Below are 15,199 nucleotides of genomic sequence, written 5' to 3' on the forward strand. Positions count from 1 at the left end.
ATGCACATATCAAATGCATGCCATTAGAGATAATATTATACTTGTAGTTTATTATACTTATTGTTTATTTGCAGATTTTCTGACATGATGGAAGAAACAACAGAGAAAAAAAGAAAACTTGGGAGGGTGGGAAGGGAGGCAGGTAAGAGTAACAAATATGTCATCATATATACAAAAGAATTTTATTTTTAAGTATAAGCTGTCAGTGGATTATGCACATTATATTACATGTACAGTACACCATTAGAGATATTATACTTGTAGACATTTTGACTGCAGTTATAACATTCTATATAGATTTTGATTAGTATTCATAGCTCAAATAACAAAAATGCGTCCCCTTGGCTTCTTGCAGGCTCCTGCAGAGAAAGATAATACAGTTAGGTCCATAAATATTTTGACAGAGACAACTTTTTTCTAATTTTGTTTCTGTCCATTACCACAATGAATTTTAAATGAAACAACTCAGATGCAGTTGAAGTTCAGACTTTCAGCTTTAATTCAGTGGGGTGAACAAAACGATTGCATAAATATGTGACACAACTAAAGCATTTTTTTAACACAATCTCTTAATTTCAGAGGCTCAAAAGTAATTGGACAAATTAAATAACTGGAAATAAAATGTTCATTTCTAATACTTGGTTGAAACCCCTTTGCTGGCAATAACAGTCTAAAGTCTTCAACTCATGGACATCACCAGATGCTGGGTTTCCTCCTTTTTAATGCTCTGCCAGGCCTCTACTGCAGCTGCTTTTAGTTGTTTGTGGGCCTTTCTGTCCAAAGTTTAGTCTTCAATAAGTGAAATGCTCAATTGTACCAAAACAAGTTGTCTACGGAGCATGCAAAGAGCCCAATTAACAGCATCCTTTAATAGCTCAAGTTTTGGCACCACGTAACTGTGTCAAGACCCACACAAGTGAATATTGATTAAACAGGATGACCAAATGATGTTGCATAGATTAGTAACCTTAAAACGTCCCTACACCTGTTGTGCAGAATAAAGATTGCAATTTAGTCTGAAAGAGCACAAAATACTCAACCACTGTCAGTACCAAAAGTGTGAAATTCTTCTGGCAGTGAAAGGGTTAAACATCAGAGTTGTTTTTTGTGTTCTGTTTTATCACTATATAACATTGTATGCAATATATTAATATTGAAATATTTTTTTTTTTATCTTTAGTCATGTCACCTTGGATCTGATCCAGAATTGCCTGTAATGAAGAGTTGTCAAAGAGTGTTTCTTCCAGTCTCCAGTATGACGAAGTGGCTCTATCAATTATTGCCAATTGGAGTTTGTATCCAGGTGCATATCCCCCAGCCCTTCAATTTTAGGGGGGTTATAATGCACATTTCTTAAATAACAGCAGGCCAGCACAAACCCAGACCATCACAACAAAATGATGTGGTTGAAAGTTTTAAATAAAGAAAAATAATCTTTAAAACAAAGTTTAACGTATTGGTGCCTTAAATACACGAATGGTATGGCTGGAATGGTAAAAAAAAAACGCCTCACAGTATTTAAATCGAAAAACACCAAACACAGACCACTTTTAAATAGCCAATCAAGAAGAGTTTACAGAATACTCAGTATATCTCTGACTGTACTGAATAGTTCTTTAAAATAAAGAATAAATTAACCACATTTTGTTACAAAGCATCAAGACTATTTCAATAATTGTAGAAAAGAAAGTACTGTTGTGCAAATAATATAGATTGTCAATAGTTTTACTCATACAATTCCCATGGGGTTTTGAGTTCCCAGACATCAGATCCACTTAACTTCTTTTCTCTTGAGGATACTACCTCCTCTTTGATGTTGGATAATCCTCTTAATAATAACTACTGAAAAGTGGTCAGATCTGCCTGTACAATCTTCATTTTTTTTAACTTCAGTGGTCTCACAATTAGGGGCTGATTTACTAACCCACAAATCCGAATGGGAAAAATTCTTTTTTTGTATTTTTTGCGATTTTTTCGTCGCCGTTACGACTTTTCGGAAATTGACGCGACTTTTTTCGTAACCATTACGACTTGTCGCGACTTTTTCGTATTGAGCACTCGTAAACTGCGGCCAAAACTTTTAGACTTAGCATGATTTTGGAAGCCTCCCATAGGACTCAATGGCACTCTGCAGCTCCAACCTGGCCCAAGAAAAGTCACGATACTGAAGCTTGAATGAATCCGAAACTTTTGTACTCGGCGCAAAGGCTACGAAAAAGTCGCGGCAATTCACACAAGTCGTACCGCTACGAAAAAGTCGCGACATTTTGCAAAACAGTCGTAACGGCTACGGAAAAGTCGCGACGATTTACGAAAAAATGGCAAAATACCGATCATTACGGAAAAACTGCATTCGGACGCCTTTGGACCGTTCGTGGATTAGTAAATCAGCCCCTTAGTGTTTAATAGTGTCTTGTTTAACTTTGTGTTACCAGCAGTAGTGGAACTAAAAGTTTGAGTCTTTTGTACATATTTGCCTGTTATGCATCTAGAGGAACCACTCCTTTTCAATATCCACTGGCTATTTTAGTTGGTTGGTCATGGGGGTTGTTCGTGAGGTGTTGATAAAGTCATCTCTGTAGGACCGAAATGTTGACTTGCACCAGTAAATTTTTGCACTTAGTTCAAGTCCCATGAGTGCTCCATCATGTTTCCTAAGCTGATATTTATTCATATGGTAGCACTTGGGCTCCGATTTATGATTTTATTTTTGGTGAGATCACTGTCTGTCTTATTTTTAGTATAATAATATTTTAGTATATAAAATATGTATAATTTTTAATAATATGTTCTATCTGATGAAAGTGAGAGCTATAGGTTAAAACACACTTAGGACCTCATACTTACCTTTATGCTTATGAAAAACATCCTCAATCTAAATATTGGATAATGGCAACAGAATGACAAGATTTCTTACTGACTAATAATACAAAACAGTTTCTTTCCTTTTAGAAAGGTGACATGTTTATGCTATATCTCTTCTTTAAATCTTTTTTTAATCTGTCCCTTAGCTGTCACAATTTCATCACATAATTGTTACGGTCTGAACATATACACTGTAGCCTTAAGACTTGGCTGTATGGTATGCTCTTGACAAGGATGAACTTAGTATGTAGAACAGTATTTCCTGCACATTTTTTCTTTATAATCTGGTAGTCACCACACAATAAAATAGTGTAGTATTAAGTGAATAGATTGTGTTTTCATGAAAAGGAGTTGTGCGTGAGTACAAGGGATATAGAATTTACTATTGTGAGAACGAATTTGTGAGGGATGCATGAATATTGGGAAGGGAGAACTACTAAAGCCCACTTATAGGTTAAATATAATTAAATTCATTAAATACAGGCAGGAGATGATCACTGTCTTTAAAATACCTAGGCTGCCTTAAAGCCAGAGGTTGTAAATATATACCCTCAACCCTCTTGACTACTTTTCAGTAGGCAGTATGGAAAAGATTATTCAACATTAAAGAGGAGGTAATATTCTCACTGCTCACAGATTGCTATAACAAAGTTGTAAATGAGAGGTCTCCAATACATTATCAAATAATACATGTACAATAACTTGTATTAATTACTATAGCATAAATCCTATAAACTTTATAGCTAATATTCTCAGTTTACAAAATTAATTAATTTAATTATTTTACTGATAATCTATGTACAATGAGTAGCTTCTTATCTCTGGTGCTGCAGTCAGGAAAAAATTACATAAGGTGATAAAGTAAAATGCCCTGCATTTGCCCATGACCTTTGTTATGTAAACAGTGTTTTTTATGGCTATGATCTGTAAAATTATGAAGCTACACTACAAAGTAGTGGAATATTATTGGTTATCACTTTTCAGTAAGGTGAGTGCCACCTGCTACTTTTGGGTAATTCAGATCTCTGCAAACACATTTCTAATAAACATTTGGAAGGTCTGACTGGAGAAGATCTTCACTAAGGGGCACATTTACTAACCCACGAACGGGTCGAAATGAGTCCGATTGCGTTTTTTTCGTAATGATCAGTATTTTGCGATTTTTTCGGCGTCTTTACGAATTTTTCGTTACCAATACGATTTTTGCGTAAAAACGCGAGTTTTTCGTAGCCATTCCGAAAGTTGTGTAAAATCTGGCGATTTTTCGTAGCGTTAAAACTTGCGCAAAAAGTTGCGCTTTTTTCGTAGCGTTAAAACTTACGCGAAACTTTGCACCTTTTAAGTTTTAACACTACGAAAAAGGCGCAACTTTTCGCGTAAGTTTTAACGCTACGGAAAAATCGGGCGATTTTACGCAACTTTCGTAATGGCTACGAAAAACTCGCGTTTTTACGCAAAAATCGTATTGGTAACGAAAAATTCGTAAAGACGCCGAAAAAATCGCAAAAAAAAATACGAAAAAGTCGCAAAATGTTCGTTTTCAAGTCGGAACTTTTCCAATTCGGGTCGGATTCGTGGGTTAGTAAATCAGCCCCTTAGTCTCTAAGCAGGCCTCTAGTAATAGCATTGTAGACACCGCAAGCACCAGGATGGGCAGTATTGTGCATATGCAGAAATATTACAGTTAGACATTACTCTATAAGTAAATAGTGGAATAATGTAGAAAAGAAATGGTAGTGAATAAAAACAATGGCATTAATGAAAAAGTGAGTAAAAATGTGCTTTTTTGGGTTTTAATGAATAGATCCATTACAGAGAATGTGATTTGCCAAATGGCAGATTTTTGTTTTTTGTACTCCATTTGTACAACTAGATTGTTTTGTCAGAGACCTCTGATGCTTTATCAAAACTCTGGTTTTGGATCTAATAAGCAGTTTACTGATTAAAACTTTCATGTTAAATGGAACCAAAACAAAATTTTGACATCTACTCTAAAATGAACCAAAATCCAACCAAAATTAAATGGACTAAAAAGGATGCATAATAAGTGAAGATGGAATAAATCTACTGCAAAATCAATGCATTACATATTATGTATATTTTATGTATAAAAAATGAAACAAGTGGATTACTGCTTTTATAAAAATGATTAGGAACCAGAAATACTCAATCACTGTGTTAGCTAAAGTACTAATGATAGCACGACACAATGCCCAATGCCTTGTGCCTGCAGGGAAAATAGGCACATAACCAGTTGAAAGTGTTATAGTATAGTTAAATTATATAGAGTGCTGTCAAGCTCTGTGCATACCAGGCACAAATAGCTTTATTTTTTTTAAAAAAAAAGGTTAGAGCAGGAATGTAGCAGTAGTGACAATGGCATAGGGAGCTACCTAAGGAGTTCCTGACATACACTTCCATTAAATAATTACTAATTTCCCAAAGTTTTGTAGTTGGTGGGGCCCTAAAAAGATTTGATTAGGTTATTATCCCATTGCATCATCATAAAAGAACGCTGTGAACAATGTAATGTGGTTGTAACCCACAAGACTGGAATGACAGAAAGTAGTTGAGCAGAGAGCAAAGCTGACAGAGTGGGTTCATGGTTATACTCTATAACACTGTGAATGGTGACACATGGTGGAATATTAATGATTATCATGTTGCACTGAGAGCACTTGAGTCATGGAAGATCTGATTGGAGAGGAACTCAGTTACTAAGCAGGCCTCTAGTAATATATATGTATGTAATGAGATATAATAATGGATTGTAAAATATAAGGAATTCCATGACCATATAAAGGCATGAGGCCAAACACCAAGTGCTTATATAAAGGTTAAGGAACTTTGAGGTGGCTTCTAATATCTTCATATTTTACAACAGAGGTACTTTATTATAAATGAGTTATGTAACAGAAATTACAATTCTAACTGATGACATCATATGTTTATAAGGATATAATTTACAGGATGGCTCATATGTATCCAACATTTCAAACCCACTTGATAAAGGTCCCAAGTTGGTATTTAATAAAGGAAGAGTATTTTTGCTTATGTGCAATAATGTTAGGAATAAAGTATTGTATAAAGGTCCTAAACATGCTTCACAAATTAACTAACACAAATCATTGTGCAGAATAAAAACAATAAATGTTATTAATCCAAAATATGTTTTAATGTAATCATACAAAGAACCAGAGGGCACATCTCTGTTGCAAAAAGTTACAAATATATTTCCAAATATAGTACTGTATTTAAATTACACTGTGGCCCTGATTACATGTTTTAAAAAAATATATACTGATATCAGTAAAATGCACTTGTCAATCTGCCAGTGCTCCTAATAGAAGTTCCTAATTGAACCCACATGGTGTAATGACTAGCAGACCTCACTGCTCAACCTATAATGATACAGGTATATTTCTTAAATGGGTGGTTTGCTGTCAAATTAAATTTTAGTATAATAGAGACACTGATGTACTGAGGCAACTTTGTTCAGCAGGTCTACAGTTTGCAATTTTAGCAGCTATCTGGTTGCTAGGGTCACATCACCCTAGCAACCAGGTGGTCATTTGAATTAGAAACTAGAGTTTAAAGGAACAGTAACACCAAAAAATTAAAGTGTATAAAAATAATTAATATATTATGTACTATTGCCCTGCACTGGTAAAAGTTGTGTGTTTGCTTCTTAAACACTACTACAGTTTATATAAATACCCTGCTGTGTAGCCATGGGGGCAGCCATTTAAATTGAAAAAAGGAGAAAAGGCACAGGTTACTAAGCAGATAACAGATAAGTAGCATAGATTCCCATTGTATTCTACACAGTTATCTGTTATCTTCTTATGTAACCTGTGCCTTTTCTCCTTTTTTCAATTTAAATGGCTGCCCCCATGGCTACACAACTGCTATTTCTATTAACTACAGTAGTCTTTCTGAAGCAAACACACAACTTTTACCAGTGCAGGGCAACAATACATTATATATTAATTATTTTTATACACTTTCATTTTTTGGTGTTACTGTTCCTTTAAATATTACAGGACCTGAATAGAAATATCAGTAAGTAGGCAGTGTCATTATATGGCTACTAAAGCAAATAAAGTGCTGCCTTGTATAAAAAAGGGATGAAAACATAATTTTGCCTTTTTATAGGTCCCTGGTAAGGCCTCACCTTGAGTATGCAGTGCAGTTTTGGGCTCCAGTCCTTAAGAAGGATATTAATGAGCTGGAGAGAGTGCAGAGATGTGAAACTAAACTGGTAAAGGGGATGGAAGATTTAAACTATGAGGTTAGAGTCACGGTTGGGGTTTTCTCTGGAAAAAAGGAACTTGCAAGGGGACATGATTACTCTGTACAAGTACAGGTATGGGACCTGTTATCCAGAATGCTCGGGACCTGGGGTTTTCTGGATAATGGATCTTTCAGTAATTTGGATCTCCATAACTTAAATTTGCTAAAAATCATTTAAATATTAAATAAACCCAATAGAATTGTTTTACCTTCAATAAGGATGAATTATATCTTAGCTGGAATCAAGTACAAGGCACTGTTTTATTATTACAGACAAAAAGGGAATCTGAATTATTTGTTTATAATGGAGTCGATGGGAGATGGCCTTTCTGTAATTCGGACCTTTCTGGATAACGGGTTTGCAGATAAGGGATCCCATACCTGTACATTAGAGCGGGTTATAGGCAGATAAGGGGTGTTCTTTTTTCCCATAAAAATAACCAAGCTCACCAAGAAGGGCTTGGATGAGTTCTTGAACAAGCTTTGTATCCAAGGCTATTGTGATACTAAAATCTACAGTTAGTAATGATGTTGGTTTATATAGTTTATGTATGTGAGTGTATAGATAGGTCAGTATAGGTTTGTGTGTGCTGGGTTTACTTGAAAGGGTTGAACTTAATGGACATTTTTCAACCCTATGTATCTAAACCAAAAGTTTTTTTGCTGCCAAAGTCAGTGTCCCCCATTTGCAAGCTGAAAAGAGCTTGAAAGGCATGGCATATAATTTAAAGACAATAAAAAATAAAAAGACCTTAAAGTTGCCCATAATAGGACATGCTATAACATACCTGAAGGTAAGTTAAAGGTGAACTACCCCTTTAACACAAGAGTTACTCCATGGTATGCTTTATTTAACATTAGAAAACGCTCTATATAAATAGGAAGGGCAGGTCCCCTCTCATGTTTTGCTTTGGCCCTCAACATTAAAAACCAAAATGCTGCATGTAACATAATATTCAGGATCAAATATTAGGGATCTTTTTACAATCATGTGGCCAAAACAGAGTTTGGAATGATCATGATGAGAAGTTAGCCTAGAAGATAAATGATCAGCTTTTTACGTGGGATCTCATGCTGTAGACCCTGGTTGGATTCCCTGGGACAATTTTGTTATGGTTATGACCCTAGAAACCAAAAGAGACAAACATGTTTCCGAACACAAGTCAGAGCTAAAAGAATCAAGGCCGACACTAAGCTAACAAATAGAAATGTGAGCAGCCACAAACTAATCTGCAAGGCACAGACAACCATGTCAGCAAGTGTGCGGCTCCTGTCTGTGCGACTTTCAGCTCCATGTGCTTTACTACAACGGCGCCTTTTTCTCCGAACTTGATCCGAGCGCAGTTGTTGGTGCCCAGCAGGCGGCGCTGCGTATTGTTAGCCTGACACTGAACTTGGGCAGTACATCTCTCTTTATTAGAGGAGGATGCTGGGCGCTCTCGGATTTTCTTACAATTTCATCCGGCAACCATTTAGTCACCTGTATCTGAGCGCTAAGCGAGTGTCGCCCCTGCTTGTCACTGTCTCTGCAAGACTCTTCCGTCAGGCCGGTGTTTCCCCTCGGTCCCTGTGTTGTGCCAGTCCCAGCACCCCTGGCACCATGCCGCAACAGCAGAAGATACAGTACCCAGCAGCCGCCCGTGATGACTGTGCAGTGAGTGCAGCAGCTCAGCCGTGCATATTATTACATAGCCCAGCTCCTTTTGTCTTATTCACTGGCTCACATATAACCTTTCATATTATAACATGATTGATCCCGATGTGGAGCAGAGCTGGATTTTGCCTTTAATATATTTTTAGTGACTTCATCTTTCTGCGGTTCTTTAAACTACAACTCCCAGAATTCCGCCGGAAGTAGCTTTTTCCCATCTGTTGTATATTTAATTGGGTGATATGAATTTTACAGCATGTTAAGCGTAATGATTTCCACAGTTGTGTACAGTATACATATAATGTACAGGTATGGGACCTGTTATCCAAAGTGCTCGGGACCTGGGGTTTTCCAGATAAGGGGTCTTTTCTTAATTTGGAAGGAAGCAGTAATTTAAACCCAGTAGGATTGTTTTGACTCCAATAAGGGTTAATTATATCTTAGTTGGGATCAACTACAACGTACTGTTTTATTATTACAGGGAAAAAGGAAATCATTTTTAAAAATGTGAATTATTTGATTAAAATGTAGTCTATGGGAGATGGCCTTTCCGTAATTTGGAACTTTCTGGATAAGGGGTCTGATACCTGTACATATATTGGTGTCTATATATATATATATATATATATATATATATATATATATATATATATATTATATGTGTGTATATTATTTATGTGTGTGTGTGTGTGTATTTTTAAATACTACTGCAAAATCACAGTTTATATTATGAGTCCCAGAGATAAGTGCTGTACTGTATAATGCTAATGCAGACAGCATACAGTTTATATTGCAGTGCACATTTTACATACTAAGATGTAAGAAATGCACAGCGAAAATGATATACATTGTAACAGACTGCATGTTTAATTACTGGAGATTGTTTACAAAAGTTATTAATATTTGATTTGTAGGTTGATAACTATCACGGTGTTAAGATGTGTGATCCTTACAGATGGCTAGAAGACCCAGACAGTGAGCAGACAAAGGTAATAATTCATGCTACTTTTTATGGTAGAAAATTTAACAAAATGTAAACATAAGGGTTGATTTATCAAAGGTCCAAATGAAAAAATTAGTCTGATATCCACTAAAAAATTGGTGTCTCCCATGTATGGATATTTTTAACAAAAGTTATTGGAAGCTAAAAGCCATTCAAACAAATTTGCATTAGGGGGTTTGTATACCTCCAAAAACAAAACTTTGTCGTATGAGAGGGCACACGCGCTTTTACCAAGCTGCATCTTCTTTTTGACTGGTATTTCTCAATTGTGCATGCTCTGGGAACCCTTCTTTCTGACCTCAGCTTTTTTTTTTTTTTTTTTTTATGCACACGTGGCTAACACATGATTTTAATGACTGAGCATGCATTGTCTAGGAACACTTCGATATGCACATGCATCTTTGCCCAAGCAGGAATCAAAGAGGGAGACAGAAAGGGACACCCTCTATACCTTCTTTTTCCTAACTGCTGCAGACAGAATATTTATGACTGAACTTCCAGACTTGGTTAATGCATTTGATAAGACTCTTCGTATATTCTATTTATATGGTTGCTGTTTCCGTGTCCTTTAATGTTTGTTTAAATGGAAACTTCTGTCATTCAACTTGACAGGGAATCACTCAATCTGAATGCCATTCAGGGTGATGGCACAAGGGGAGCTTTGGAACCTGCAAACAAAATGTCCTAAAATACCACTTCCTTGCAGCACATGGGAAATCATTTAAATTACATTAAAGAAAAAGTAAATGTAATTTATACACAGTTAAAGAGAACCAAAGTGCATGGTGAAAAACTTTCAACTTCCCTGTTTATGTGACAAAAAGTTGTGTGATTTTAAGGATTTGGATTTGGTCCGGCCAGAGGCATGGATTCGGCTGAATCCTGCTGCAATAGGCCAAATCTTGGCTGAATCCTGAATTCGGAGCATCCCTAATTTTGGGGCATTTAGTCATCTGAAGTTCAACACTTAATTACTCCTTGGAACTTTTATAATTTATATAACACCAAAGATTCCTGCCGCACTTTACAGAGTTACTGTTTATGGATTGTTAATACAGCAATATTATCCTATATGTTATTAACTATTGGGGCCCTTTACAAAGGTTGGTTTTTTAAGGGTTGCTTGAACCAAATTAATTCCGGGCACCACTAGTCTATGGAAAGCTTGTGCAATGCAAGAAAAAAATTCTCCGGTGTTTTCATGCTTAAAGTAGAACTAAACCCTAAAAATTAATGTGGCTAGAAATGCCATATTTTATATTATAAACTGACTGCACTGGCTTAAAGTTTCAGCATCTCTATAGTAGTAATGATATAGGTTGTTACAGGAGCTCCCCATCTTGGATTCTGTCCGCCCCCCCCCCCCCCCCCCCCCCCCCCCTTGGAACTGTCTGGGACAGTGCACATGCTCAGTGTGCTCTGAACAGCTGTTGAGAAGCTGAGCTTAGGGTTTGTTGCATATTATCAAGCAGATATGATGAGGGTTGTCTGTCATATAAGCTGATGCTACAGGGTTGATTTTTCAATTCTGATGCAAATGCCCTAGTTTTAGATCTGTCATGTAATGTGAATCTGAATGAATTGCTAATCTGCTTTTTACGGGTACATTTATACTCTATTTATGCAGTATATTTTGAGTCGGTCCCTAAGCTCAGTAAGTAGGGAAGCAGCAGAAAAGAAGATAGGAACTGGGGCATTTTTGGAGGCACAGATCTTTCCTGCTAAAGGGCTGCGGTCATCTTGGGCTGGTACAGAAACCCAAAATATAATGTACAAAATTTCTGCCCTACTTCTTTAGTTAAGCTTTAGTTCTCCTAAAGGAGAACCATTCTGAGGTGTGTGGTTCTAAACAGAGAAGAATTTTCAAAATGTTGCTAAATCTGCCCTTTATAATATATTATATACAGTGGGTATAAAAAGTCTACACACCCCTGATAAAATGTCAGGTTCCTGTGCCATACAAAATGAGACAAAAATAAATCATTTCAGAGCTTTTTCCACCTTTTATGTGACCTATAAAATGTACCACTCAATTGAAAAACAAACTGAAATCTTTTGGGTGGAGGGAAAATAAACCAAAAAAACTAAAATAATGTGGTTGCATAAGTGTGCACACCCTCTTCTAACTGGGGATGTAGCTGTGTTCAGAATTAAGCAAAAAATCATGTTAAATAGGTGTCAGCATACACCTGGCATCATTTAAACTGCCTCTGATTAACCCCAAATAAAGTTCAACTGCTCAACTGACATTTTTTTAGTCGCATCCCACAGCCAAAGCCTTGGTCCACAGAGAGCTTCCAAAGCATCAGAGGGATCTCATTGTTAAAATATATCAGCCAGGAGAAGGGTACAAAAGAGTTTCCAAGGCATTAGATATACCATGGAACACAGTGAAGACAGTCATCATCAAGGGGAGAAATATGGTACAACCAAGAACTGGACGTCCCTCCAAAATTGATGAAAAGACGAGAAGAAAACTGGTCAGGGAGGCTACCAAGAGGCCTACAGCAACATTAAAAGGAGCTGCAAGAATATCTGGCAAGTACTGGCTGTGTGGTACATGTGACAACAATCTCCCGTATTCTTCATATGTCTGGGCTATGGGGTAGAGTGGCAATACGAAAGCCTTTTCTTACAAAGAAAAACATCCAAGCCAGGCTACATTTTGCAAGAACACATCTGAAGTCTCTCAAAAGCATGTGGGAAAGGTGTTATGGTCTGATGAAACCAAGGTTGACTTTTTGGCCATAATTCCAAAAAATATGTTTGGCGCAAAAACAATACTGCATATAACCAGAAGGACACCATACCCACAGTGAAGCATGGTGGTGGCAGCATCATGCTTTTTGGGGCTGTTTTTCTTCAGCTGGAACTGGGGCCTTAGTTAAGATAGAGGGAATTATGAACAGTTCCAAATACCAGTCAATATTGGCACAAAACCTTCAGGCTTCTGCTAGAAAGCTAAACATGAGGAGGAACTTCATCTTTCAGCATGACAACGACCCAAAGCATACATCCAAATCAACAAAGGAATGGCTTCACTGGAAGAAGATTAAAATTTTGGAATGGCCCAGCCAGAGCCCAGACCTGAATCCGATTGAAAATCTGTGGGGTGATCTGAAGAGGGCTGTGCACAGGAGATGCCCTCGCAATCTGACAGATTTGAAGTGTTTCTGCAAAGAAGAGTGGGCAAAGCCAAAATGTGCCATGCTGATAGACTCATACCCAAAAAGACGGAGTGCTGTAATAAAATCAAAAGGTGCTTCAACAAAGTATTAGTTTAAGGGGTGTGCACACTTATGCAACCACATTATTTTAGTTTTTTTGGTTTTCTTCCCTCCACCTAAAAGATTTCAGTTTGTTTTTCAATTGAATGGTACAGTTTATAGGTCACATTAAAGGTGGAAAAGGTTCTGAAATGATTTATCTTTGTCTCATTTTTGTACAGCACAGGAAGCTGACATTTTATCAGGGGTGTGTAGACTTTTTATATCCACTGTATACTATATAACTATAGTATTATTGTAATATAATTTGGTATACTATATATACATAGACTTTATTATAAGCAAATAATTCTAATAAAAACAATTTTCTTTTTCTCTATTAAAATAGTACCCTGTACTGGATCCTGACTAAAATAAAATTAATCCTTATTGGAGGCAAAACAGTCCTATTTGGTTTCATTAATTTTTAAATGTTTTTTCAGTAGACTTTTCAGAAGACTTAAGGTATAGAGATCCAAATTACAGAAATACTCTTTAATGGAAAACCCCAGGTCCCAAGCATTGTGGATAAGAGGTCCCATACCTGTGTTGTTGCCCTGCCAGAATAGCCTGGAAGTGTGACTCAAAGTAAAAATAATTACAGCCAACTTAAAGGAGAAGTTCGCCTTAACTTTATATATGTTATACGCAGCTTACGATTATTATTTATGGTTTTGGAACTATTAATGGTTCTGTTTATTTTCATCTTGCCACTGTAAATGCTAGAAAAGTAAAAAACACATTGTGAAATACCAGTTTATTGTTACTCTTATTTTTTGCTGATTATCTTCCTGCTGTTCATATTAAACCTGACTGCTTTCTGGTTATTAGAGTAATAAAGACTTAGATACCACATAGCACAAAATTTTAAATCACTTAAACACAAAAGTCGACCAGTTGCAGATAAATAAATAGTCTAATAATATTTGATGCTATTTGCATCATACTCTAAGTTAAATTAAAGGTGATCTATACCTTGAATATGTTTTTATTTAAGCTTATATACATGATATCTGTAGACATTTAGTTTTACTGCTAGCTTTGCTATGAGTGATATATCTTAATAGATTGTGGAGTTAATTAACCTGGCAAAAAAGGTTCCTTCACAAATAGCTATTATGTGAATGAATTATGGTAAAATTGTTAGGCTCCCATACTTTTACAAGGATTTATTTTAAGCACATCATTCTAATTTTTTAAATGTTTATTTTTCTTTATAATAATAAAACCGCACCTTGTACTTGATTCTAACTAAGCTTCATGAATCCATGTTGGTGGCAAAGTAGTCCTATTGGGTTTTATTAATGTTTGTGTTTTTTGCAGCCTTAAGGTATGGAGATCCAAATTACAATAAAAAGATTCCTTATCTGGGGAAAACCCCATGTTCCAAGCATTCCAGAAAATACACCCTTTACCTGTATTTGCCTTTCAGTTATATTCTTTAGTCATATGTTGATGATACAAGTGTTAATCACCATCAGTTTTTCTTTTTACCCGCAACTTTCTATTTAGGCAAAGAACTGTGTGATGGCTTTGTTTTCTTTAAATGAGCAATGTGAACTGTGGGCTTTCAGCTCTTCATGTGTAACTGTGCTGTGCATGGACATTTTAGCTGTTTCATATTCTGCCAATTCCTATGTTATTTAATGGAAATGGTTTACCATTTTAAGTCCGATGCAAAGTGCATTGTAAAGCAAAATGTTTTTGTTTTTTTTTTTACTTATCTCTTGTAAACTTTATAAATTAATGGAGGTGGATGAAAGTTTGGTGTGGATATGACAGTGTGGCTATGTATGTACAGGATTTTTTGTTACATTCTGTTTATAGTTATTCTTTGCGTGAAGTCTGGGTTTTAGAGTTTCAGTGGCATCAATACTCTATGCTAAATAATCGGATCAAATTCTTTCAATTTTTAGGCATTTGTTGAAGCCCAGAACAAACTTACAATGCCATTTCTTGAGAAGTGCCCAGTTAGACGTCTCTTTAAGGACCGTATGACAGAACTCTATGACTACCCAAAGTATAGCTGTAACTTCAAGAAAGGAAATAGGTAATCATTTTTATACTGTTTTTTGTTTTTATTTAAATATTTTTATTGATTTTTCTGCTATATATACTGTT

At 36.1% G+C, this 15,199-nt stretch overlaps 1 protein-coding gene across 1 annotated transcript in view; it reads left to right on the plus strand.

Moving 5' to 3' along the window:
* Positions 1 to 8,619: 8,619 nt before the first annotated feature.
* The window catches only part of prep (prolyl endopeptidase), a 62,743-nt gene continuing 56,163 nt past the window's right edge, over positions 8,620 to 15,199 (plus strand). Inside the window, 3 exon segments of the mRNA NM_203858.1 lie at positions 8,620 to 8,812; positions 9,724 to 9,798; positions 14,995 to 15,128. Coding sequence (NP_989189.1) covers positions 8,759 to 8,812; positions 9,724 to 9,798; positions 14,995 to 15,128 — 263 coding nt within the window. The 5' untranslated portion in view covers positions 8,620 to 8,758.

The sequence above is a fragment of the Xenopus tropicalis genome, chromosome 5, assembly GCF_000004195.4.
Source record: "Xenopus tropicalis strain Nigerian chromosome 5, UCB_Xtro_10.0, whole genome shotgun sequence".
NCBI lineage: Eukaryota > Metazoa > Chordata > Amphibia > Anura > Pipidae > Xenopus > Xenopus tropicalis.